This window comes from Vanessa tameamea, chromosome 12 (assembly GCF_037043105.1).
Source record: "Vanessa tameamea isolate UH-Manoa-2023 chromosome 12, ilVanTame1 primary haplotype, whole genome shotgun sequence".
Classification (NCBI taxonomy): Eukaryota; Metazoa; Arthropoda; class Insecta; order Lepidoptera; family Nymphalidae; genus Vanessa; species Vanessa tameamea.
Window position 1 is genome coordinate 357,575 of NC_087320.1, and position 26,794 is coordinate 384,368.

General features: G+C 33.8%; 1 protein-coding gene and 1 non-coding gene across 3 annotated transcripts; one reads left to right on the plus strand and one right to left on the minus strand.

The window, feature by feature from the left end:
- LOC113401499 (uncharacterized) lies at positions 1 to 24,868 on the minus strand. Of its 2 annotated transcripts, none has more exons than XM_064216386.1 (5): positions 24,754 to 24,868; positions 15,970 to 16,221; positions 3,403 to 3,543; positions 3,057 to 3,116; positions 1 to 2,258 (listed from the first exon to the last, which is right to left on the minus strand). In XM_064216386.1, exons 1-5 carry the CDS (start codon positions 24,814 to 24,816, stop codon positions 2,052 to 2,054), a joined length of 723 nt encoding a protein of 240 aa, XP_064072456.1. In that variant the 5' UTR covers positions 24,817 to 24,868; the 3' UTR covers positions 1 to 2,051. The 2 variants fall into 2 exon arrangements, with proteins under 2 accessions (XP_064072456.1, XP_064072457.1); XM_064216387.1 differs by having other exon boundaries at positions 1 to 2,239; positions 3,041 to 3,116.
- LOC135193572 (U5 spliceosomal RNA) lies at positions 2,385 to 2,503 on the plus strand. The gene has a single exon (XR_010309305.1). It is a non-coding gene; the product is annotated as a U5 spliceosomal RNA (small nuclear RNA).
- Positions 24,869 to 26,794: the final 1,926 nt, after the last annotated feature.

Here is a 26,794-nt window from a genome sequence, read left to right on the forward strand (position 1 = left end):
TAAATCGGTTAAATTTTATTAAAATTCGGTTAAATTTAATAAATTAAACAACAATAATTAGTTACAATAAAAACGATTGTACTTTCGTTTCAAATTTAACTAAACTAAATATTACTGTTGTTAACTAATTTAAATAAATTAATTTATACTATCACAGTGATACTAAGTACTTTTTTATTTTACTAAAAAACATATTTTACTGACTAAAGCGATTTTTTTTCAATTCGTATTTTATAGTGCACTAAACGACTGCAGCGATGTCGATTTGTACATCTGACTTAAATATGGCGGACATAATATTACTGTTGAAAATAAGGTAGGTGAAAAAACATAGTCCGAAAATTCTACTAACGAATTGTCACTTCATCGCTATCGAATCGAACAATTATTGTCCTGCATTTTTCCTTTACTACCAACACCATTCAGCTACGGTTCGATGTCTGATCAGAATATAATCGATTTAAATAAAATTGCCCTCAGTTTCTATTAAGCTCACGTTTATCTTTATGAGGAATAGAATCGGCAACGTATTATAACCGTAATGTTAGTAGAATTATCTCCCTGAACTGTTACTATACAGTCGAACGCTCCTGGTAAGGGATCGTTCTTGGATCGTAAGACGTACACTCTTACTCAAATAATCATATAACTTTATAAAGCATCGTATAGTTTATTCCAACCATAAGATTATAACCATAGATACAGTTAATAAACTATGACATTCACTATGGATTTGCGTAAAAATGGCGATTTGAATGTCGACGAAACTGTTCTTGGAATTTTGGAAGTAAAATTAAAATGGATATAAGTAGTTAAATGTAATGGTGTTGTATTATATATTAATCATAAACTCTTAGTGGTTCACAGTATTGCGAGTTATTAGCAAATCGCATAAAGTACGTAAATCTAAGGGTCGTCATCTTTATTCCTACTTCGATTGGAATAGGCTATAGGTTTGTTATTCTCAGTAACCTGCACTTCTTTTGCTACTAATATGACACGAATAATTTATACTATCTATTCTTAAATATAACATAATATTATTTATTTTTTAATATTTTTTTTAGCCAATATTTGCTGTACAATGGTGGGGCATTACACGTATCTTATTACAATTGATTAAAATGAATTGATAATTGTATCTATGTGGATTATAAATTAAAAATATTAAGCAAATTTTAACTTATTCATAAAGAATCCTCACCGATGTCAAATTTATTAAAGTTTATTTAACATACTTTGTACTTAAAATTAAATAAAGGGACCAAAAAGTATCTTATTCCTATATCCAAACCAAATACCGAGATGACCAACAGTATTACTACGCAACTTTGTTCGTAACAAATGTTTAATTTTATTTCCAAATAAGCAGTATAATACTACTTTAAGGAGAACCTCTGAAATTATTTTGTTATTTAGAATTAATATTATTTGTAAATTTTGTTATTATTATTTATTATATTGCAATCTGATACTATTAATCATTCGTCATAATAATGTGTTATTTATGCTAGCTACATACGACGGGAAATGTTGTCAAAATGGAAACCAAACTTGGCTCACTTATAAAGGTTGTTTAGCGGGCGTCTAGTTAAATACCCATTTATCTCTTTCTGACATCACTGTTTTGACATTTAAAAGAAAAGGACAAACCAATGTTTCACCCCCTTGTGCCAATTTAATGCCGTCTGTGTTTAATAGTAATCGTATGATTAGATAAAATAATTATATTTTGACAATAAATCCTTTCGCAATATCAAACGTCTTCGCCTTAAGAAAGATGTTTAAAAATATTGTTAGCAATAACTTAATTGGTATAATAATATATTTTGTTCATAATTTTATCTTATATATTAAGCTTCTGAAGCCTTGGCGAAGTTTGCCGTTATTCGTAATACCTAATATATTGGCGAGTTACATACATACATATCGGACTCGTAAGTTATTTACATTTTTTGAAAATTGGAAAGAAGAAAAATGTGGTTGATATTTGTTTTTGGAACATTTTTTTAGATTTATTGTAGTTATAAATTCTTTCTAAATAATAATAATTAACAACTAGTGTGGCATACACACTGTTCCAGCGCCTGGACTGCCGACTTGGCTCGCAATTGTGCCAACCTCCTCAAACATTTTAGCTTTCTTCGAGAATGAAGAAGTAAGTCCTTGTAGAATCTTCTAGAATGAAGAACATCTTCCTTGACTCTATTTAATTCGCAAATAGCTATACGCTTCCATCGTATTATTTTTGGCGAGTTCTGGAAAAAAAAGGATTACTTACAAAATATGTCACTAGATGGCGTTGTTCTGTAATGTCGAGTTTCTACATCGCGATGGCTGAATTTTCGCGCATTGAATGACCTCCCCACAGTTCGAAGCTATTGTTACTCTGGTTTCCCTTCAAAACGTATAAATCTTTCGCCTTTTACTAAAGATTTCCGTGGAGGGGAACACTCAAATGAGTCTAAATATATTTTTGAAGCCTTGCGCAATAGTGCAAGGTTAAATGAGAATTCTTATAGTCGTTAATAAATATTTAATATGCTGGTTATATAATAGCAATGTTGTAGATATGAGGATAAACTATATTTCGAGAACACGAACAGTACTGAGATTTCATAAAACGATTGCTAATTGCTTCCCTTTGTTTGTCGTAAATCTTTAATAACGTGTCATATTTGATACTTTTGTCATTATTAAACATGCTGTGTTTAAAAAAACTAATTTATTCATCGTTAAGACGTGACCTGACTAGGCGCGCAGTTCACAAAACAACACTTCAACGTAACAGTCCATTATGGGTAACGGACCTTTAACAATTGAAGGATATTTTTAGTATATGGGATCGGTAAATAAACTAAAAAATATTGAGTAACAGCATGAGTTATAGCATATTGTATAGATATACACTATTTTAATAAATTCAGTATCATTGTTAAGCCACAGACACAAAATGGCGGATTACATACAAACCCCAGCAGAATATGCTTATTTAGCCTATTTTATTATAAAATTGAGTTTGAGGTCGTCAAAATAAAAGTCAACATCGTACTTACTTCGCATTGAACTCCACAACCTCTAGTTATTCTTTCACACCTACGTATGTAATCTTCGCTCTGGAATTATAAATAATTAATAAAAATATGCACTGGATAAAATTATTATTTGAATGACGTTCTACTGAAATAAAGCAGCAGTATGCAACTGTAAGCATCCAATTGCTGGGCTAAGACGTCTCTCCCTTTCGAGGAGAAGGTTTTGACCTCATTCCACCACGCTACTCCAATGCGGGTTGGCAAATCCATACGTAACAGAATTTCAGTGAAACAAGACACATACAAGTTTGTTTACCGTAATATTTGGTTAAGATTAATATATACTCTTATACTAAGCATACATCACCTTATTCAGATGCATCCGGAATACGATCATGTGTCCCAGGAAGAATTTGTGGTGATTCTCCCCGTTGAAGCTGGCGGCGCGATGCGAGTCGAATATTACTTTTCTTATATGCTTTTCGAATTCATCACGACACGCCCTTGACTGAAAAAAAAAACATAAAATTTTAATTTTATTACGGCTAGCTAAATAGCGTATTGATGGTCACCTCTGACCATGAACATTGATTCGAAGACGTACAGCGAGACGTAATTACGATATTTCAATCTATAATTACAATGGATAGATTTCAATTATTAATTTCGGTTTGACGTAATGTTCAATGCATATATATTACGCGTTCAATGAGCATTGAGCACTAATGACGAGCTGAGACATCTCCGACTGACACCGAATCATAAGGCAGTATCACACTATCAAAACTAGTTCACTCATAATATGACAGGCCTTAGAGTTACCGATGGTAAGTATTTTTTTGTTATTATAAGACGAGCAAATGTGCCGCCTGATGGCAAGTGGTCATCAACGCCTATAGACAATTTCGCTGTACGAAATATTAACCATTCCTAAGGAAGCTAAGTCATGTTACGTCCCTTCTGTCTGTAGTTATACTGACCCACTTACCTTCAATCCGGCTTGCACAAAGCCCAGCGCCCTATGCATAATATTTTTTAATATCTGTCCAATAAAACGCTCGTAGGATTGTTAACAGGCGCTCTTCTGATAGGAAGTAACTTGATCGTTATTCAATTAAAATCCGATGAGCTCACCTCAGTCCTATTGTATCTCAGTCGTATTGACTGTTTATATGTATATTTGTAACTGCTTAAACGTTAATCGATCTTGACAATACTTGAAGTATTGTTAACATCATGTATTCCGTGACGTCACTGGGCGTGTAACAGAGGGAGCTAAGGTAGCCCAGTGGATAGATAAATATTATCCCAGTGAAATATTAACCGGAATTTCAAGTTCAAAACCGGACAAGTAACAATGATTTTTTGCACTTAAAATGTGAATTTAAATTAGAAATATTCAGCTCATCATTTCCCTACGAGGATGCTGTGCTGCGCAGTGGGACATTTACACGGCACTTTCATAATAATTTTCCTATACGACGATAAAAATAATTCTTTTCACTATTGGTTTAAGTATTAGCATAAAATGTAACATAGATGACGTTCGTGTCATTGACCTTGTCCGAAACGATATTTAACTGTGATGTCTCTTGAAATATTATATGCGTTGATAAATACCACTATCAGTTTATGAAAACAATTATTTAACATTACCAATTTATTTGATACTCTTATGATAATATTAGTAACAGTCCGCAGTTTCGTCGATAGTTTTTTTATTTGGTTACTAATTTACAGGGATCATAATTTTTTATTTTTATGATTATTATATATGTATATATATTAAAATAATGCCTTCCTTGTTATTTAATCTGAAATGATTACTTATACCCTTTGATCGCTGTGACTATCAAAGGATATAAGCAGAAAAGATCCTTGATCTAAGACCTGAGACTACGGATACACAGAGGATGTTGAAAGATTGTATCTATAGCAATATTTTTATTGTACACAAAAGGGCGTATTCATATTCTAATTAACAGTCAGGTAATCATTGAAGATTAGTGATCGGTGATTGCTGATTGCTAAAAGCAAAATGTAAGTTAATTTTTCTAATACAATTTCGTTAAATTAGACAGTTTTATAAAACACTTTTAATATTTTCTATTTTCACAAATATAACGAAAGTAAGCAATAAGAATATTTTATGTTGGTTCCAGAGTTACACCAGACCCTAACAAAAATATTGCAAGCGAGCGATATTTTAGTTTAGGGTTAAATGGTAGTGGGGCTTTGTGTAACACCCGTCCGGGTGGGTATCACCCTCTTATCTGGTATTTTGTTGTTAAACATCAATACTTCGTATTATTGTACTCTGGATTGAAGAATAAATAAGTCGGTGGGGTTAAGTGTAAGTAGACACTTTAGATTCTGAACTAACCAGCTCTTCAACAGTGCACGTAATTCAAGCTTTTACAATGTCTCCTTAGACAATGTACCAGTAGGTTGGTCACGCGTTGCTGTTAGCTTCGATTTCGATTGCGATTTTTGGCGAGACTTCTGGCAATTGACGCCAAACTTTGATTTCAACAGGAAAGAAGACCTTTACGTAGTATCTTTACCTTTACGTAGTATAGTGGGAGCTTATCCTACTGACCTTTAATGATTATGATACGGTCCCGATTTTATTCCGCTCCAATTTCGACTAATACTCATAAATGTAATCCTCGGCTTAATACAATTTAGCTGATCATATAGGACTTAGGGCCAATTTGTACATATTTATCGACTACGATTCTGATTATATTTCGATCCAATTTTGACCGAACCATAACTCGATTGTTATGGTAGTGGAATAGGAAAATTGTTCAACGGCAACGATACCGTTTCGATTTGATTGCGATGATGTGTCAATTTGTGAGTATAATTGGCGCCCGGTCACTGAATAATTAAGTTAGTTATCTCCTTACTTCTATATAAAATATGAACAGATTTTTTTTATATTATATAGGTAGGCGGATGAACACATGGGCCACCTGATGGTAAGCGGTCACCGCCGCCCTTAGACAGCGGCGCTGTAAGAAATACTAATCATTCCTTACATCGCTAATGCGCCACCAATCTTGGGAACTAAGATGTTATGTCCCTTGTGCCTGTTTGGCTAACATTGGCCCACTCACCCTTCAAACTGGAATACAAAAATTAGAAAATTTTACATATAAAAGTAAAACAATATATTAATAATATGTAGGTAGCTAAACTTCTTCTCGTATAACCTACGACTAAAACAAAGATAATAAGATTATACTACTGTATATAATATATCGTTCACAGGAGTTGAAACCTAATACTCTAACCTCGATATCGATAGGTTTCTGGTGCAGTACCACCGGTACTAGTAGTAATGTACGAGGTGGCGCGCCAGTCGTACAGGATCTTAAGAAAAAATGTCTTAAATTGAAAATGAGTTTCGCTAAATGCGTTTAGCGTCTTTGCTTGACTAGAGTAAAGGAAATCGGTCAACTACATTCTTACCGTCTCGATGAATGTACACAGTTCGTGTCATTTTGAACTTTATCACGTAAGCAATAAGGAAAAGTTTTTTTGATAGGATTTAATGTACTTATTTCAAAGTGATTGCTGGTTAATTGGTCATTACGTTTATAACACGAATAAATGTTTGCGTTGCGTTATAAATAACTTGTACGAAATTAAAAAGTACATCTTTATTGGAGATATTGATGAAATTCGCTTACTAATCGCGATACGTAAATATTATGATGAATTGATACTTTTCGATTAAACTAAACGCTGTAATTCGCGTTGGTAGGTTTCCTCCCAATGTTTTCTTATAACGTCGAACTGAGATTTTGAATTCACGATCATTTGTCAAAATGTATATGTTTGGTCTACTGGCCCTCGGCTTTTATAGGGTTCATGTCAATGATATACAAAGAAGAGATATATAAAGATTATAATATATAAGTGTGGAGTTATATACAGACTAGAGAGAGAGGTGTCGAGGATCTGATCAAGTCTAAGATTGTAACTTTAATCCCTCTTCCTTAGTGTAAGAATTTCTACTGGTTATTCCCAGTAGAACCTGCTTACGCTCCGAAACGGTGTTCGCGTTCCCTTTAATTGAATTCATGATTCAAAATTGGTTATTAGATCTCATTTGAATAAAGAATGATTTGATTTTGAGTCGTAATTAGTTTTTTTTTTTTTCTTAAAGATGAACCCGTATATAATTCTACCGTAATAGTTGTCCATAACAAAGGTGTTAAAAGCTTGGCATTCGTGTAAAACGTTTGATCTTGAATATGTTTGGGTAGTAAAAATAATAACGTACCTCGTGTTATATCCTCACTGTGAGATATTACATTTGTTTCAGGGTCGCTATTAATGAGCTCATACAGACATAGCTGTTGCTCTTATTGTTAAGTTTATATGTCATAAAATATATTTATACTGACTGTTCCGCGTGATATCATCCGCGTTAAACGTTCTTGCAAAACTCCCCCACGTGGGCCGTATTGTCAATAGCTTTAAACATTCCTGAAGAATTGGGCTATCAAACGCAAGAATAAAAAATATCATATCCGGCTGGTAGTTTCAGAGATTTGCGTGTAATATCAAAGTCTATCTTTATTATATTAGGACGGATGCCAGTTCGGCGTTGAAATTGTGTATTCACGCATATAGACTGATTTGTATAATTTATTACAAAACAAACAGCAACATTCTATTGCCCTAAAGCACAAAACGTCGTGGATTTCGGGAAGCTGTCTGTGTATATGTTATCCACACACAGTACACATTTTTTTATTTTTTTATTCATGGGGTACTACTCGTATATCAGTGTTTCGTAATGTATGCCAGAGGCGTGTCTAAGTGTGTGGTGCTGAGTTATTTGAGGTTTGAGACGACAAAAAGTATTGTTTGATTTTTATAAGATCGCCTACAGTCAGCAGAATTTCAGTTTCCCTAAGAGACACACCCCTGTCGTTGCTTTTTTTTTCTCGTTGGGAAAACGCTCTTACGCGTTTCGTTATCTGGGGCTCGTCGGTGGTTAAGGCGTCGGAATACCCACTAAAAAACCACCGGTACCCACTCCGTCTTTCCAGGGGGGCATCACGGGATCGCTTGCGCATGTTACCGTGACGACTATGCTCGTTCTATAACAATTAGTAATTTTCTACTTTTCAAATTATTCTGAAAAATATGGTGTCAGTTTTTTTAATTACAGTAAGATAAATAGTATTAAAGCGCTGTCAACATTTTCCCGTCGAGTAGACTGACTTTATGTTTGAAGTATATCATGAAAGGTGATGAGGTTTTTCGCGGAAAGAAAATGTAGTAAGCGCCAAAAACCTTTTACCGGTTTAAAAATAAAACAAAAGCGATTTACAAAAAAACAAGATTATTAATATAGTGAATTAATTATAGATTTTTGTCTTAGTAACCTATAACATTACCTACCTATATACAAAAATTTGATTACTAAAAGACATTCCTTGTTTTTTTTTTATGTACTGGAAATATTATATTTTTGATGAAACGCGACCCTCAAAGCTATAATATTATTATACATACAAAATGTGACTTTTAACTTTGAACTGGACTTACCCAAACAAAATCAAATGAAAGATTAGCAATTCCAACGTCGGTCACTAACCAAGAGCATGTTACGAGGCACGTGCAACGAGAATGCCATAACAAATAAGCATTCCATGATCGAATCCTGTGTTTAATTTCTATGAACTATCAAGTTTCCTCAGGCGTGATCTCCGTGCCTCTGGGTATCTTTCGATTATTCAGATTGAGTTTAGTGGTTTGATGTGCCGGCTTGTCTTAATTTCAAGGCTGTGATGAATAATGTTACGACTACATAATTCTAATAAAATATCACATGATACAGCTAGAAGATAATACGACATGGAATTAATATTATACACATTTATATGATATAATCCACGTAGAAGAGTAAATAAATATTGAATTTCTTGCCGGCTATAAAACAGTAACTAAGTATTAAGTTTCCGGCCAGTTCTTCCCCGTAGAATCTGCATTCCGAACTGGTATTACCTTCACGTTTCATTAAGCTTATAAAATGATCAAAGTGCTTATAAACACTGGGGATGAGTATTTGATGTCCTAATTTAATTAATTATCGAAACAAAAGTGCGTTTGTATATTTATTTGTTTGTTTCACCGTGTAAACAATTCACCTTTCAAACCGGAACACAACAATACTGAGTAGTGCTGTTTGGCGGTAGAATATCTGACGAGTAGTGATACCACCAAGTAAATGACTGTTTCTTATTATACTTATCCCATATACGTCAGTATAAGATTAGTAGCTAAGTGAGCTCGGCAATCTCGAAGTGTGTCTCAGAGTGTCTAGGTTTGTGTCTGATATAGTAAGAAAAATTTATTTCTTCTGTTGTAAGCAGCTAGCTTCATTGCATCTACACGATGTATAAACTAACATCAAAGTAATAGCCCTTGACGTCTGCGGATCAAGGCACGGCTCGGAAACATTACACAACTAGAATAAAATACATCGTAAATAATATTGCATTAACGAAGCTATAAAAAAATAATTAATAATTTTAATATTTAAACTAACGGAATCAATAATAAGAATGTTTATTTTACGTTATACTAATTAAATTTTAAACTGTTGACAATTATGATTAAGACATATATAACGTCTTATTACTGGTAAGAATGCAAATAAACGCTCTGACACACGTTTGCAGATATAAATAAATTGTACAGGAGGCATCACACGTGAAGCGAGCCGGTGAAATATGTTCCTGATTTTAGTCAACTATGTTGCCTGATTAGTAAGTACAACACAAGTCTTTGACGACTCTGCATTTGTTTCACTTTCTCTCTGTCTGCATAATTTTAACATCATCATAATTGTATAATTACAGTCACAATTAGTCAAGCAGAACTTGCATACATAAGGTGGTGGGTTGTACTTGGTGGTAGGGCTTTGTGCAAGCCCGTCTGAATAGGTACCGCCCACTCGTCAGATATTCTACCGCCAAACAACAGTACTCAGTATTGTTGTGTTGTTCCTCCGGTTTGAAGGGTGAGTGGGCCAGTGTAACTACAGGCACAAGGGACATAACATGTTAGTTCCCAAGGTTGGTTCAATAATATTTTCATTAATTGCAGAGAAAATATACAAAAATAATTAAATTTATAAATTAAATTCAAAATTTCATAAGAACTTTATCGGTAGTTATAATGTCCTTATTTAAATATTCAACTCTAGGTAAGTTAAGGATTGTTTTGGTAAAAGTTGTATAACAGCCCGTAAAAGTCTCACTGCTGGTGTAACGCCTCCTCACCCTTTGAGGAATAGCTTGGAACGTATGCTACCACGCTTCCCCAATCCGAGTATCTGAGTGTGTGTGTGCGTCTGTGTGCGTGCGTGTGTGTATAAGTGCATTAGTTATTTATTGACATTTCAGTTGTAAGTAGGTATCTATCGAAAGCTGTAAGTAAGCTGATGTAATTTTCTTTAATTGGTATCATTTTTGAAATAGACAGTCGATAATTCAATTTAATAATAATAATATTTGAGTCTAAATAACCCAAGGAAAAACTCATGTACAAAATTTGTTTGGAGTACTATCTAAATCTAGGGTTTTTTACATTATGAGCACTGGTAGTGGACCTCCGAACCCGAAACTAATATAAATCATAATTTCAGAGACAGCGATTCCAATTTATTGCAATAGAGCGAAGGTAGGTTATATGTTATATATTATTTATTGTAACTAGGTGACCATTTTCGTGGCTCAGACAACCTGACCTGACTGACTTTGACCTTGTACCGAGTACAAGGCTTCAAAAATTGTTTTGAATTGGAGCGATTTATCTCCAAGCACTTATTTCAGATAAGGAAAACGCCGTGTGGACTTTTCAGTGCAGAAAATCTAGTCATCGCGATGTAGGAATTCGATGTTTTGAGTCAGCGCCATCTGATGTCAATTTTATGAAGTGATTCAGTACACGTGGCGCCTAATGAAAGCTTAACTAGGGCTTTTATTATTCATATTAAAATGTGTTTCATTTGAAATTATGCATGTTATATTTTATACTATAAATGAATATTAATGGTTAACATTACTTCCAAATAAAAGTGTACGGGTTTTTATATTTATTGAAAAACATCGGGAGAGACCCTGCATGTGTCGGATTAAAATCTGCTTAATGGCACCAAAGCACATTGGAGCAGCGTGGTCATATTAGCTCTAAACTTTCTCCTCGTACGCTAAGGAGGCGGTTACTTTGCTTTTACCTCAACAGTATCCAAAAACTTAATCAAGACAATTTAACTTTTCATTTATGTACCTTTTTTAAAAAAAGTACCATTACAATAAATAACTGTTTTCATTGCTGACGGTACTCACACACGTCATCTGACGTCGTAGGCACCTCAACGCGGTAGCATCATGTGGAACGGAGTTTATAACTGACGACGATAACAGCCAACAGCTGTAGTGATTGTTTGTTTAAAATATGCAACCTATAATAATAAATAAGAATGAGTTTTATTTTGAAATGCCCAAAAGAAAAATCTATCATACATGAAGCTTTAAATACCAGACGATGCAGCGTACGCCTTCCGTACGTCATCATTTATGTTTATTAAAAGTTGTTGCGCATCATTGCAGTTACACCTTTAGAATATAATAAGAATAAGATTAAATAGTGTTAGAATTCATGTATTTAGATAAAATACTTAATACCATTATAATTAAGAAAATAATATATTTATAAGAACCAACCAACTGTCTATTGAATTTATGATATTTCTAGCCCGTTCCGACTTTGTCTGGTCGAAATAAACGTTTTATATACTTATATCGTAGCGCCTCCTACTGAGAGCACTCTAAACCATCCAGGGACCATCAAGTATACAGAAAAATATCGATCGGAATCGGTCCCACAAACGACTTATATATAAGTAGTGACGTCTGTCATTATTACATGTTCACGCGACTGTACATGACATAATCATTATTTCAGAAACAAATAATAATGCTCTATTAATAATGTAATGAATTAATCATTAATATGCTTAAAATAGTTAATATCCGGATAATGTTGGCACAGCGTCCCTTACTGATGTAAATGAAAAATATATATAATACTTGCTAATTGAATTCGTTATGACACTACAATAATATTGACTAAGTAATTTATGAAGGATGCTTATAAAATCCAACTTATATTTAATATATGCCAAGATAGTCGGATAGGGAATTGTCTGTTCGTCCTTTTTCCAAGCGTTTTTATACCTACTAGATAAAATAACACTTTGCATGGAAGATTAATATATGACCCCTGATCCTGTATTCCTTACTTCCGTGCTTCCGTGATTTCAATTCTGAGTTTCTTTGTCGATAAATTCTTGATAGCGATAGTATGGACTATTACAGTTTACGTTCTCGAGTCTCGAAAAGAAAACGCACGTGTCGTGAGTCGAGATCAATTGGCCGTCCTATGATATTATATATGATATTTATGATAGTAACAACAACCATTTCGTGTTAAAAAATGCACAACAATTACGATAATTTTGTTTCATAATTTTTTAATCGTATTAATTTTATCAAAATGTATAAAATAATAAGCGTTTTTTTTTCTATAAATGTAATTATAAAGAATAAATGGCCGGCCAGTACCAATATTTTAGCTCAATCAGTTTGCGGAACTGGCTCTAAACTCAATTGCAAGATTCTCTCTACACAGTACACACTCAACAAGTTCACATATAAATTATTATGGGATGAGGCCTTATAGTAAATCGCTAGTCATTTGGTTCATATATCGACATTATAATTTCGCAAGTAAAACGTATTGTCGTATATGAGTCAGTCCGTTATATATGCTATATGTAAATAAATCATTATATAGAACAGAACTTATACGAGAGCCAAAGAAAGATGTGTCAGAGATAATGAGTATCAATTGAAAGTAATTATGTCATTACTATAAATACGTCTGTCGAAGATTGTTGAGATAGTTACTACCTGGCTTTGCCATCGTTGTCAATCGTTTGCCAATAGTAGCCAAAGCCCTATTCGCGTTGGGAAAGTGTTTGATAAAGTGGCCTGTACAAGTACTTGGTGATAGGACTATGTAAGAACGTCTGAATTCGTACAATCGACTCAAACTTATTCGACCGCCAGGCAGCAATATTTAGTATTGTTGTGAGTGACCCAGTGTAACTACAGGCACAAGGGACATAACATCTTTGTTCCCAAGGTTGGTGGCGCATTGGCGATATAAGAGATGGTTTATGACCACTTACCATCAATTTGCTAATGTGCCAGTACGTCTAAAGTAAAAATATAGCACAAGAAAGTATTGCTTATTTTATCGAGTAGCCAATTTGTATGTCAATTCCTTTCCTTTGGTTAAAGAAAATCTTGGAAAACTTTAAGGTTTGGAATGGAGTGTGTTCCTAGTATAAAACAAATAATTCCAAGTATGTCCTGTAAACCTTCTAACATCGGTTTTAATCGTCCAGGGTCGTAGGAGTCTTCTATCGATTCTCATACTTGTTTTTATATACCAAGACACTTAAATCATAGTCTTATCAGGATTGTATGCCTTATAAATGACCTTCATCTCATCATATGGTTTAATTTTCTTAATTATTGCAAAGATCATCCGGATCGACTTGTTTGTTGATGGACGAAACGTCGTATCCTTGTAATGAATTCGCAAAATTTACGATGGTACGTAATACCCCATTCCACAGTGACCTCGATAACAATTCAAATTGGGATTGATGTTAGCAAATTGTTTTTGGGACAAAGGGGTCATCTGATAATGGTTTATGTCTTCAAATAAAATCACACATAATTGTTATTATTAGGAATCGCGTTCCCAAATGTGATAATATAATTTATTATTGTTATGTAACTTCTGGCTCTCATTACTCTAATTTACACTTCAAAATAAACATCACAACTTCAAGTCATTGTTACTTGATAAACATCTGGTAAATAAAAGGCTACCAATTCAATTTATGGTTAAAAAATAACCGGATTAGATGGTTCATTGATTTTTACCTCGTAAAATCCAATAGTTCAAACTACCAACTACGTAGGATACCTTCGAGCGAATTATAAATTTACGTAAATAGACATCTCACTCGTCAGAACCAAGGGCGTTTTACCATATTTCCTGAACCCTAACATAACATTGCAGTCCCTTCACGTATCATTATAATGATCAACCAGTTGCTCCAAGATGATTCGATGTAGATTTTATTCATTAATTCAACAGTGAGCAGCTGTTCTTCGTGCGCGTGCGCATCGGAATCCTTCATGTCGGAATGTTCCCGACCTACATCTAACTAATAGCATTCCTAGTGCTTCTGATACGGATTCCTTTGAAAGCTGATCTCGTCTATTATGGATGCGCCCACAGTATCGTGTGGTATTTTAGAAAGAAGGGAAGGGAGGGAGGGAGGTTGGTATGCTGCTTATATTATCGCTAGAGAGATAAAACTTGACAGCTATGTTTGAAGTTGTATTATTTGTAAACTGCGACTTGAGATAGATATCATTTAGTTAGAATATGCAGGTTTTACGAGTAATCAAGCATGTTGATTTCAAACCCATTCATTGGGGCAATCGATCTATGAGATTAGTCTATTTAATTATTTTGAGTCGATCGGTTTAGGAGTTGTCTTTCATGAAGTACATCTATTGCAGTTGATGCAATTAATAATTTACGAGAAAACAGGAAGCTCTTACAACGTGTCCTCAGAAAGCAAAGATGGTTAACCAAGATTTTGTGGAAATATTTATTTATTTAATAAGTGTCTAGAATATCCTACATATGAATACACCTAAATTGGCCTAAATACGTTTATTTACATAATATTTGTTATCTACTCTTGCTTAAGAAATTCCTACATAACTATTGTTATATTTGTATTTTACTCCTACAAGTAATTGACCACATAGGCAATACCCCGTTATGGGTCAGCATTGTGGAATATGCTTGACACTTTATCCTCATATGGAGAAACGTGAAAAATGGCTCCAAAATTGTGACCTCGTTGAAATCGCAGGAATTGAAGAAAATGATTCAGACAACAAAATAACATAGTACATTATGCCTCAATTATTCTCAGCTGAAAGAGAAGTGTTAGCTCAGCACTTAAACATTTACGAGCTGTTGTTTGAACAGCCGGAAGCACTAATCTCAAAATTGGCAGGTTAGAGAACATGTTAACATTAAAATATTAACATAATATACATTTAGTTAAAATGAACGTCAACCGAAACGCATTCAGGAGCCAATATCTAATTTGACGTCCATTTGGATAATCGCGAGAGTATTCCAACTAAGTCAAGGTTTGTTTAAACGTAGTCAATGACAGTTCATCTGCACTATGTTATAGTTTACAGTAAAAGCTGGATCTGGAAAATTTATGATCGATCAAAGGTAAAGTTACTCATTATATTCGTCGTAATTAATTTGAAATTGTCTTATTAGTATTCTTCTAGTCTTAAAATCTTATTTATTTATTAGAGTATGAAAGCATGATATGCTTCACTAACTATTTAAAAATCTAGTTAATACTTGCGTATATCATCTTTTTAAAAGCCTTCCACAAAACTGTTTTTGAATGAAAAATTTAATTAATGACAGATCTTTGTTTTAATACAGACTTACTAAAGTGATCGTCTGGTTGCTGACATTGCCAATTTGTTATCTCGAGAAATATTATGTTAGCTACATATTTTGAGCTGTGAGTCTGTTTCATCTTTTGCTACTTTTAGTAGCAGTCTCGCGTTCTTTATTTTGTATAGAAATTTAAAGCTTAATATTCGAATTAGTAATTATTTCTTTAATTTATATGTTCTGTTTAATAAATCAATCACACTGGGAAATATAATATACATATATCATAATACTATAATTAGATAGTAATACTCACAGCTCTATCCAGGACCCTGTTTTCCATATTCTTGATCGTGTCTTGAGTTAGCGAGGAGATGTTCTTAAGGAATTCATTCAGATCGGCAGCAGCGTACGATGTATATTCTGTGTACAGAAGCAGCGCATCGGACTTGGTGTTTCGAAGGTCTTCCACCAACTCTGAAGTAGACCATCTCGCAATATCACTTCTTTGTGGTCGTACTGTGGTTCCATGATATCCTGAAGTGTCGATCAAGATTCGTGCGGCTGGCTGAAAATGTATTTCTTTGTCAAAATCTTAGTTATGGCTAATTTGGCTAACTCTAAACAATAGTTATTATTTTGATTTATATCCAGGAATGTTTGCTAGATACGTAGGTGAGGTTATAATGTTATAGTTCTAAGATATAAATCAAATAATGAAAATTAATTTTGCAAATATCCATTATCAATTCTTATCAGTAAAATTATTACTCTTATTATAATAATAGTTTTAGTCAAATAAATTTAAAGTATATAGTCAATTTAGTCAAATAATATAAGACTGCATAATTAAATGATTGGGTGTTATCTACACAATTGATAAAATATTAGGTCCTTACAAATGAAATTGGCGTTTTGTACAGGAGGAATATTTAGTAATTTTTTTTTTGTAAAATGTATTGAAATAATCAAAGTATGAACCGTTGTTATCCAAGCACTTTAGCCATCTCATAGATAGTTCCTTGATCCCTTTACTAAAAAAACCATGGGGGCGAGAATCGATAAACTCTTTGAAGGCGGTTTCGACTGCCGCATCGGAGTTGAATTTTTTTCCTTGTAAGAAGTTGTACAAATTCCGGAAAAATGGTAATCAATTGGAGCAAGGTCCGGGGAGTACAGTGGATGTCGCAGACATTCCAATTGTAGCTCATCTAACTTAGTGATTGTTTGTTGTGCAGTGTGTGGTCTTGTGTTGTCGTGAAGCAGCAGTGGCCTAGAGCGATTGCCACCGGTGTCACGGTAGAACTCGTACTCGTAAATATACCGATATTTCATGTTTTCCATTGTGCGGTAATAAGCGACGCCAAAGAAAGAAACAATAAGGCAAAATCAAATGAATAACTGTTTTTAAAACTCAAATGTACCTGTTAAACGAATTTATAAATTTGAATTAGGAATTCTTAAGATAAGATATTTCAGATCAAAGTGGTCAGTACGATAAAACGCTAATTTCATATGTAAGGACCTTATATAATGGAGGTCATGTAAATTATTATTATTTTTATGTATCGAGGAATAGCAAACGGGCTTCCAGATATTAAGACGTCTTTCGCCCAACGAAAGTTCTGTCTGAAATATAAACAAGCTAATGTACCGTGAATACGCCCCCAACCGAGGGATCTGATAAGTTGTGTCCCTTTGGATTTTTAACATTTGACTTTTGACCCGGGATTTGAATCCAGGACCTCTAGACTCTTCTACTGATATAAACGACTAATTAAATCTTTGAAATGTCAATAAGGTTTCAACTTTTAAAAATGCATTAACTATGACGTCTCTCGAATTATTATTACACCGAAGCGTGCCATTACTGTCTGTTAAAATAGCAGCAGTGATCGCGGACCAGGTTATTTTTGAACCTCGACTTGAACCTTGGCTGGACTTGACACTGAATGATGTCATGAAATATTTTATAAGATCGTTGTAATTAGCGTTTGCAAAAATTTTCTACGCTATGTTTTAGAATTTTGTTGCGTCATTTTTTTATTTTTAGTCTAGAATTGTTAAAGTCGACTTGTCGTAAAATTATCAGAATCTAACCAGGAGGAAGCGCTTTGTATGAGCTCGTCTGTGTAGGTACTTCATACAGGGTAGGTCATTTACTGGGTATGTACATACATACGCATCACAGGATGAAACAGATAGCCTTAAAAACAATTATAGCTACTCTTTAAGTTTAACACTATGCAAAAATAAAATTATAATAAATATTTATTTTATCGGCTTTGGTTACGGTTCCAGATAGTTTTTTATGTCGGATATCCGATAGTTTCGGTTGCGGAACTCCATAACATCACTGGTTGAGACGATATCTCAAACGTGTCTGCCGTATCTCTTTCTGGGTCAGTAGTGAAGTCGGAAAAGGAGGCTACGGCTTCTGACGATTTTTAACCTATTCTATATGACGTCATCCGTCCTCTTGGACCAGTATCTGTCTTTCAGCGTCGGTACACTTCCAGCTTTTGGATGGTGTACCGGTCGTCGCCGCAGTAGTACTGTCACTCTATTCATGGCAACCACTTACCATCTGGTGATCCAGTTGCCATATGAACTTGTATGTGTCTCCGTTATTAACATTAAAGATAATACTTCTTTTATCAACAATACTTCGGATCATACATTTTTTGATGAAAAAAATAAATTAAAAAATGTAATATAAGAATCTACAACTATATTAAAATGATGCTATGTAGTTCAAGGGCACGTTTTTGTTATCTTAACATTGTTTGCGCATACCATTCATACGGAGATGTACTCAAGTAAGGAACAAACGTACAATCGTATCACGCTGTTTTTATACTTATTACAAATGGCATTGAGATTAATATCGCATACCTATTTTGTCTTTGTTATGCATTATCGTGTTCATTAAAATATGCTCATATTGGTGAGAATAGTGTGTTGCGTAGGAATAAATATTTATCAATATGTTTATAAGTTTATTTACTTGTTATCTGGTAATATATAAAATATACATGTCTAGATGTTATTTGGTGTACACTTCAGTGCTAGAATTGCTTGGATTAGGATTTAAATTTATAATAATCCCTTCAGTTAAACATATAATTGCCACATTAGGTCGAAAAAAATATTTAAATAAAATGGTTCATATTGGAAAATATATTTGAAATTTGTAATTGTTTCGACTTCAATCTTACTAACATTATAAATGTGAAAGTTTGAATGGATGTTTGTTGCTCATTCACGTCAGAACGGCTGAACGGATCCGAATGAAATTTGGCACAGAGATAGAATATAGTCTAGAATAACAAACGCACGCGGGAGGAGACGAGTAGATAGAACATTTGTAAAATAATACGTAACAGCGATCTTTATAAAACGATAATGTACTATGATAGACTTAAAACGAATAAATTGATTAAACGAATAAAAAACAGTAACAACTAAAAAAAATAGCTATTTGCGAGAAATAATCATCTACCGTCTTAATCAGGACGCGTGTAAAATACCCTTGCACCCGGGCTGTTGTTGTGCTTAAGACGGGGCTGTTTCCATGGCAACGAAATTATAAATAATACTAATCGTAAGTACTAAGGATTATTCACACTGGTGTACGACTAACGCAATTTAAAGATAAATTTATTAACTAACTTAATAAAGTAAAATAACTGCCTGTGAATATACCACAGCTGGGCTAAGTCTTCCCCTAAAGCAGTGGGAAATTTGCAGGCTATTGGTTTACCACCACGCTGCTCCAATGCGGGTTGGTAGATGCAAATATGGCAGTATTTCATTTAAATTAGACACATGTAAGTTCCCACGATTTCTTTACCGAGCACGAGATTATAATAACAAATTGAACACATGAAAATCCAGTGACGCTTGCCTGGTTTGAACCCGCAATCATCGCCTAAGATGCACACTTTCTCACAACAGGGCCACACTTGAGCTACCTACTCTAAATAATTAAATAATTGTACAATATAATATGTATTCGCTAGTGCGTTACGAGCCTTATTAACAACGGATAATATAATGAATGCCAAACCGGATGCATCTGACGTACAGACACAGAACGAGTAACGACCTTGTTTATACACAAATATTACACGTATTACGGTAATCCTCACATTTGTTGCTTATGTAATGATGTGGTCGGTAGTGTATGGACTGCGAGGAACGGAGTGGTAGTGGGACTTGGGAACGACTGACGTTTGATTGGAGGAAGACTCAATTCTTCCATGGAAGACCACACTACCGACACCTAATATGTTGACCAATTTCGGTCACGGCGGCGAATCTCAAATGAATATAACTAACTGCGTAGTGATAATACAGGGCACTACTGTATGTGCAAACATAGTTGCTCTCATTATTCCCCCAGCGTCATAATACAATGAGACCGCAAACTGATGACGGAGAGTTTAGTTGCCGTAGCACCAGTTTTACGTTTTTCCTGAGGCAAAAGAGTACACGCTGTAATCTTCCAAATTTGACAGAAACAATCCAATAACTTTTGTTAGTCAGACCTGGAGATAGAACCCATGATCGACATATGCTGTATAAACTGGGCATTTGATCAACTGGGTTGTCAGTCATCAATCACAATTAAATGAGTTAATGGTAAACGATTGATGGTGATGTAAAAATGTCTTGGTTGTCTGGTACATGGCCCAATTGATGGAAGGCCCTTATACCAAGAAAAGTTACTACAAGTTGCACGCGTGAAGAGATATAGAAAGAGAAACATTGTCCTCAAAAGTGTTGCGTATAGTTTATTCCAATAGCAGGACTAAACACAAATAAATAAATTTGCCTAGTATTATAATAAAATGATTTGTCGAGATTCGAAAAAATGCCGAACCTTGGAAGAAAAGTACAGTCGATAGTCCAATTAAAGGTTGTTGCTCGATAAAAATATATTAATCCTGAATTGTTCTTAGTGCATAATACAGCAGAGCTAAACACATGTAAATTTAAGGTTTGCTTATTAATGGAATAGTTAAGTTCTGGCTGTAGGCTAACACCAAGACAATTTGAAAAAAAATAGGTGCACATTCAGGCAAACAGTCCATATACATTCGTTGTATATTCGAATGCGTTTCGTCCGACATGTGCTAGCTCGCGACATTGATTGTGTATCGTCCCGTTTATGTGTATGCAAATAACGTCACAATACATAATTACATCTCAACCTTGCGATTGGAACACGTGATCGTAACCAGACGGCACGTCGTATTTATACATCCGTCTGTTCATCTCGCCAAAAGATCGCGTCAAATCGTATCGAGATTGACAGCAGGTAAATAGACTTGACCGACGACGAGCAGCCAACGATGATAATCCATTTACTTTTAATAAAATGAAGTATCAAAATTGCTCAATGGTCCACGCGACTCTGGTTCGAAGATTGTTAGTTCTATATTGGACTTGCAGAACTGAATTATTATGCGCTTTGAGGAAATCTGCACGTATTAAACGAAATTCTGTCATATTTAATTGATTCAGTAACATGCATTGGATAAGTTCCAAGTCTTTTCCACTTAATGAGGAGATCGTAGACTATTGGTGGAACCAGTTCTCAATATTCTTTCTAAGAGAAGAGCGTCTGCCTAGCAGCGGGACATTTACATGTTATTCATTTGTAACTAACTTACTAACTTACTTTGTAATCGACTTTAAAAGAGAGGGTGGCTCCCGAAACCGAATTTGGTTTTATTTTTTTATCTCAGAATTTTATCAATTATGAAAGTATTTGGATTTTTTTTGTTAAAAATTTTATATTATTAAACTAAAGAAAAAAAAGGCTGCCCATAAATGACCGATGAAAGGTAAGCTCTCCTCTTAAAGGTAACATTTCAATACACAGTGGTCGAATTTCATTCGACACACGGTTAAGGTATCGGCGCGGCGGTTCTTTCAATACTCGGTCAATTCGACTACCTAACATTGGCAGCGTCTAAACTTACCCTGCATTCTGTAGGTTGGTGGATATTAAGGATACAAAAAAATAATTGTATTTAAATTATAGGATTCAATTGTAACTTCTATTTCTAATTTGAGTCTTAAACTTAAATAATTATTGATCTGAATCTATTTTCGCTTAAATCGTTGGGCTCGAGCCGCTACAAACACCAGTTTGATAATATAGGCAATATTATACTACTACAGCTTACTATACTATAAGTACTACTATATATATCAATGTTCAGTAGAAGCATACGAAATATATGTTCCCTGTACTAGAGTTTCCAAATAAACCAGTAACACGAAGACTTTAGTAGTCATTTGCCATTTCTGTCTCTTGGACCACATTTACAGATCCTCTAGCAGCTAAAAATCGCTAACATGTTACCGAGTGCGATCATTTAAGATGACAACTTCCTGTAAATACTTTGACTTCTAAAAAAAAATCTAAAATATTAATCTATTACGGATAAAATTTGCAGTGAGCTGTGTTCGCTCTCGAGTTCTGTCTGATACGTTTTTATATTCCGAAGTGTTGAATATTAACGACGATATACAAAATATACCGTGCCATAGTACATGTACATGCAATTGTTGCACTTGTACATGTTAAAAAAAATGTAGTAGGTCTGGTCACCCACTCACCAATTTTAATATAGCCAAATAAATATCAACATTTTTAGTTACTGCGTTTGAGGTCGAATAGTAAGTGAGCTAGTGTAATTAAAAACACAAAAATACACAGCATGCTAGATCCCGGCTGAAGGCGCCTTGTAAGTTTGAGGAGTACGAAAGATACCAGTCCCACTTACCATCAAATCGCCCATTTTATCTTTGGAGGTCTTAATGTAACCAAATAAGTCATTGGTATTGATTACTGTTTAATTAGTACGGTTTAGACTATATATAAATATTTATATGGATTTATATATGATATATTTATGGGTGGTAAGGTGAACACCGCTAATAATCCCTACATTTCCAATGCGCCACCAACCTTGGAAATTAAGTTATATATTTAAGTAATATTTGTCTATATTTATATAATTGCGGAAGCTTGAGGGAATTCGAGAGAAACAGGGAATCTAATCTATACTGACAAAATCGACTGTGATTATATATCACACAGCCTTAAACTATTGAGTTTATATTGTTTAAATATAAAACACGGTTTCGTTTTATAATGTAAACATTAGCTAAGAAAGTATTTGTTCATTTAAACTTAAAGGAGGACGGAATGGTTTGAATTTGTATAAATTTTATCCGTACGAGTTCGTGACAGGCAGCTAGTTCATTTTATATGTATATTTTAAATTTAATCTTATACATGTTCCATAAAATAACGTAAAAGCTAAAATAATTATACATCAGAGCCGCCTAGAAGTTTGACAATTGACTTTGGTCAAAATAACTTTACTTGAATATAATTATACTAATAGTCCGTTCATTATAAGGCCACTGTTACAAGTAATGTAGTAACAAATAGACATACATAATTTCGCGTTTATAAAATAATTATAAATTATTAATATTCAGTAACTTAGAGCCGAGAATAAATATAAGTTTGAGAATAATTGTGGTACTAAAATTGTTATCAGTGTATCAGCTAACGGATCCTCATGGGAGGTTGTGTAACCCGAGACCCACGCTCAATGCCACGGTGTGACAAGTGAACCACATAACCGCTGTGTAGATTTGTCTTATGTTTTAATATATTGTCGATTACATTGTAAATGAAAACCTAGACAACATATATTTTCGGAAAATACTTAAAATATAATAGATTATTAAAAAACAGTAACTACTGGCTTCCTAGCCGGATATTCTCGTTAGAATCACAATTATTTCGGGTGATAGTTTATAATTCAATTAAATCTATATAATGACAATTCAATAATTCTTATAACCTATTCGAATGAAGTAGATCTTGATCGTTACAACGAAAAACCGATTTCAAGAATTTAACAACACTAATTTAACGCGTGATTCTCAAAAAAATCATGAGATATTACTAGCTAATAACACTTCAATAGAGGCAACGAAAAGAAGACGCCTCAAAACAATGTATTCAATTTTACACCAGGTTAAATATATATATTTATAAATAAGGCTAGGTTGTGCACAAAGGGCGGTACAGTGCATTCATGCCTTAAAAGAGTTTATACTAGATTTCTCGGCGTTTGAAGTCCGAAGGATACACTTTTATTTAATCATATTCATTGATGCAATCCTTCGAAGCCACCTCGAATAAATTTCATTTCGATTTTAAAAGAAAAATAGTTTTTGTAACTATTTTCATTTTCCAAAATTTAATTTGTTATAAATAGTAATTATATAATTAACTAAACACGTTTTAGAACTATACACAGGCAATGAGTTCCAATAAGCTCTGCATGCTAACGGTTTGATTCCCGTTTGTTGCGAATAATTTGTTTCGTCTATACAGGTACTTGTTTGATAAGATCTGGGTGGTATTGAACGCAAGTAAATAATCATTGAATGTATCCTCTTACAGTCGGAATTGTTTAAGAGCTTATATTTTGACAGCACATTCGTTGCCGAATGATTCTTGAATTTATTGAGTTAAGAGTAAACTATTTTTATTAATATACCAGATTCAAAAAATGTTTAGAATATGAAATATAAATATAAAAATAAAAAATATTATTTTAATAACTTATCAATTTGTTTTTTTTTTAAACAAGATTCTGTTATGCTTTTCATGGAATACTAATGAAATATATATTAGTCTTGAGCAGCAAGTGTGTGCAAATCAAGATGAATTATTTTGAGTGTGTGTGTTCAACTGGCACAAAATTCAGTTAAAAGATTTGACCCAAACGTCAAGTTATATAGCAGTAAAAAATAAAAATTACGCAATATTGATGTATAAAAAAAATTAAACGAATTTGTATAAGTTAAAATATTTGTATATATATGTATATTTTTAAATTATTTTAGCATACGTTACCAAAATTAACAATTTTCCAATGACGAAAATACAAAAATAATTAAATCACTAATAAACATTTTCTTTTTATGTGTAAGAAAGCTTTTTTTTATTTACCGAATTAGCTTAATACTTAATTAATTTAAATCACTTTAAACTGACCTGCGCAGCGCGCGCAAACGTTGCGCAGACGCAGAGCGCGATGAACGCGAGACGCGCTACCATTTTGCATGCGCGCGGTGCACTACTGCATGTGTCTGCACCTCAGACGTACACAAAGCGTAAATATAGCGCGCGGTGTTGTGGAGATAGTGCTATATACGTCCCCGTGACTATGTCTCGATACACCGCTTTATTATAAGTACAAATGTCGAAATACATCAATCCCTGTAATGTTTAACCCGTTTCGAAACGAATATATCAATATTATAATATCGTTATGTGGCCTTTATATATTTCTATGCATATAGCTTTAGAAAAAAAAAAATTCGCCTTTTTTGTTTGATTAATTATTAATACATAAATACTTACATGACACAAGACACATTAATATATAATTATCAAATATAATATTGAATATGTTGTCAAAAATTCTTTTTTTTTTTAATGTTGCCGGGCCATATCAAAATATTTATTAGGTATATGTAAATTATCCCTTTTAAAGTTCTTACAAGGAATTATAAAAAAAATCACAAGAAGATTATAATTGTCGATGAACCCTTATTCATATAGATAGAGCGTGATACCAATCAGGGGACGTTACTGAAGGGGCTGAAAGTTTCCACCACGCAAAAATGGTTCATTATATTTTTCGGAACTTTGTTTGAAATTATTTTGTCGGAATTATGTAGAAATATAATTTTTTCAGCCCCGTATTTAAGAGGGGGTGACCTCTCCTCGTGGAAATTTAACGGTTAAAAAGAGCTTAGTATGGATGACTCTGACCTGGGTTGACCAAGGTTTTAAGATATACGCGCAAAAGTGATCATTGATTTATTTGGGGCATTGGCGCAGAGCAGCGTGTCCGACGGTCTTCCTCAATGAATTCTTTGAAAGGTGTGCGTAGAAGTAACATGCCTAACTGACTATGACTATGATTACAATGCCGTAGTTTCTGAAATCTTGGGTTCAAACCCCAGGTTGGACAGATAAACAGTTAATAGGCTCTTTTTAATTTTTTAAAATCTTTCTTCTTCTTCAAAGAATTCTCAGTAGAAGCCTAGATTCTGAAAGTTGGAAGTGTGTACAATTTCGTGTCTTGGAAAACATGTAGAGGTGTCTTTCTTCTGTTTTCTTCATTAACTTTAAATAAGTCAAGCGAAAAATATATATACTGACTGACTCATCGATTCATTTGAAATTTAGCTTGTTGCTTGTTAGATGCTACATTCGCGACGTTTCTAAATATTTTAGGAAATTTCAACTTCAATTCAAGTTTAAATGAAATTTACCCGGACGACGTCGAAACGGAAAAAAAATTTAGTTAGAATTAAAATATGGTGTACGATAATATCGAATTTGGTGGTTATTGGATGCTGTCATAACGAAAGAAAACCAATTACTTTATGTTGAGTTAAACAAAAGATAAACAGAATCGTTAATAAAATAAGCATATTTTTATTATTATTATTAAAATATACAGCAATGAAGTATATAGTATACGCGTTACGCACACAAATTCGTAGAGACCGAGAGGGCGAGGAGCCATGAGGGAATAAGAGAGCGCACACCGTGTGCCGTCACGGCGAACGAGCTGGTCTCACCCCCAGGGCGACAATATTCTTACAATTTACAAGTACTACAGGTACTTGTAAATTGTAAGAAGTCTTATCACCTATTTGCTTGATTATCATTAGTTAACATTTGAAATGCGGAAGTAATTGTTAGGATTACAAAATACAGTCCTCCGTTTAAAGTGTTCTCCGTAATTTTCAGATAAAACATTTTACTTCACTCGTACTCAACAAGATAATTATAAAAACAAATAATATATTTATATTAGAGCCGATATGGCCCAGTGGTTAGAACGCGTGCATCTTAACCGATGATTGCGAGTTCAGACCCAGGCAAGACCCCTGTCATATTTTCATGTGCTTAATTTGTGTTTATAATTCTAGTATGGCTCTAGTCATCGTTATGATAAACTGGCTTATAATCTGCATGGCGGAAGAAATATCGTTGATCGTTATATAACAAAATTAAT

Coding starts and splice junctions, on each gene's coding strand:
- LOC113401499 (XM_064216386.1), bottom strand. CDS start 24,816: ATGGTAGCGCGTCTCGCGTTCATCGCGCTCTGCGTCTGCGCAACGTTT. Junction 3,544..15,969: donor ACAGGGTCCTGGATAGAGCT/GTGAGTATTACT, acceptor TTTTTTTTTCAG/TCAAGGGCGTGTCGTGATGA. Junction 3,117..3,402: donor TCCGGATGCATCTGAATAAG/GTGATGTATGCT, acceptor TTATAATTCCAG/AGCGAAGATTACATACGTAG.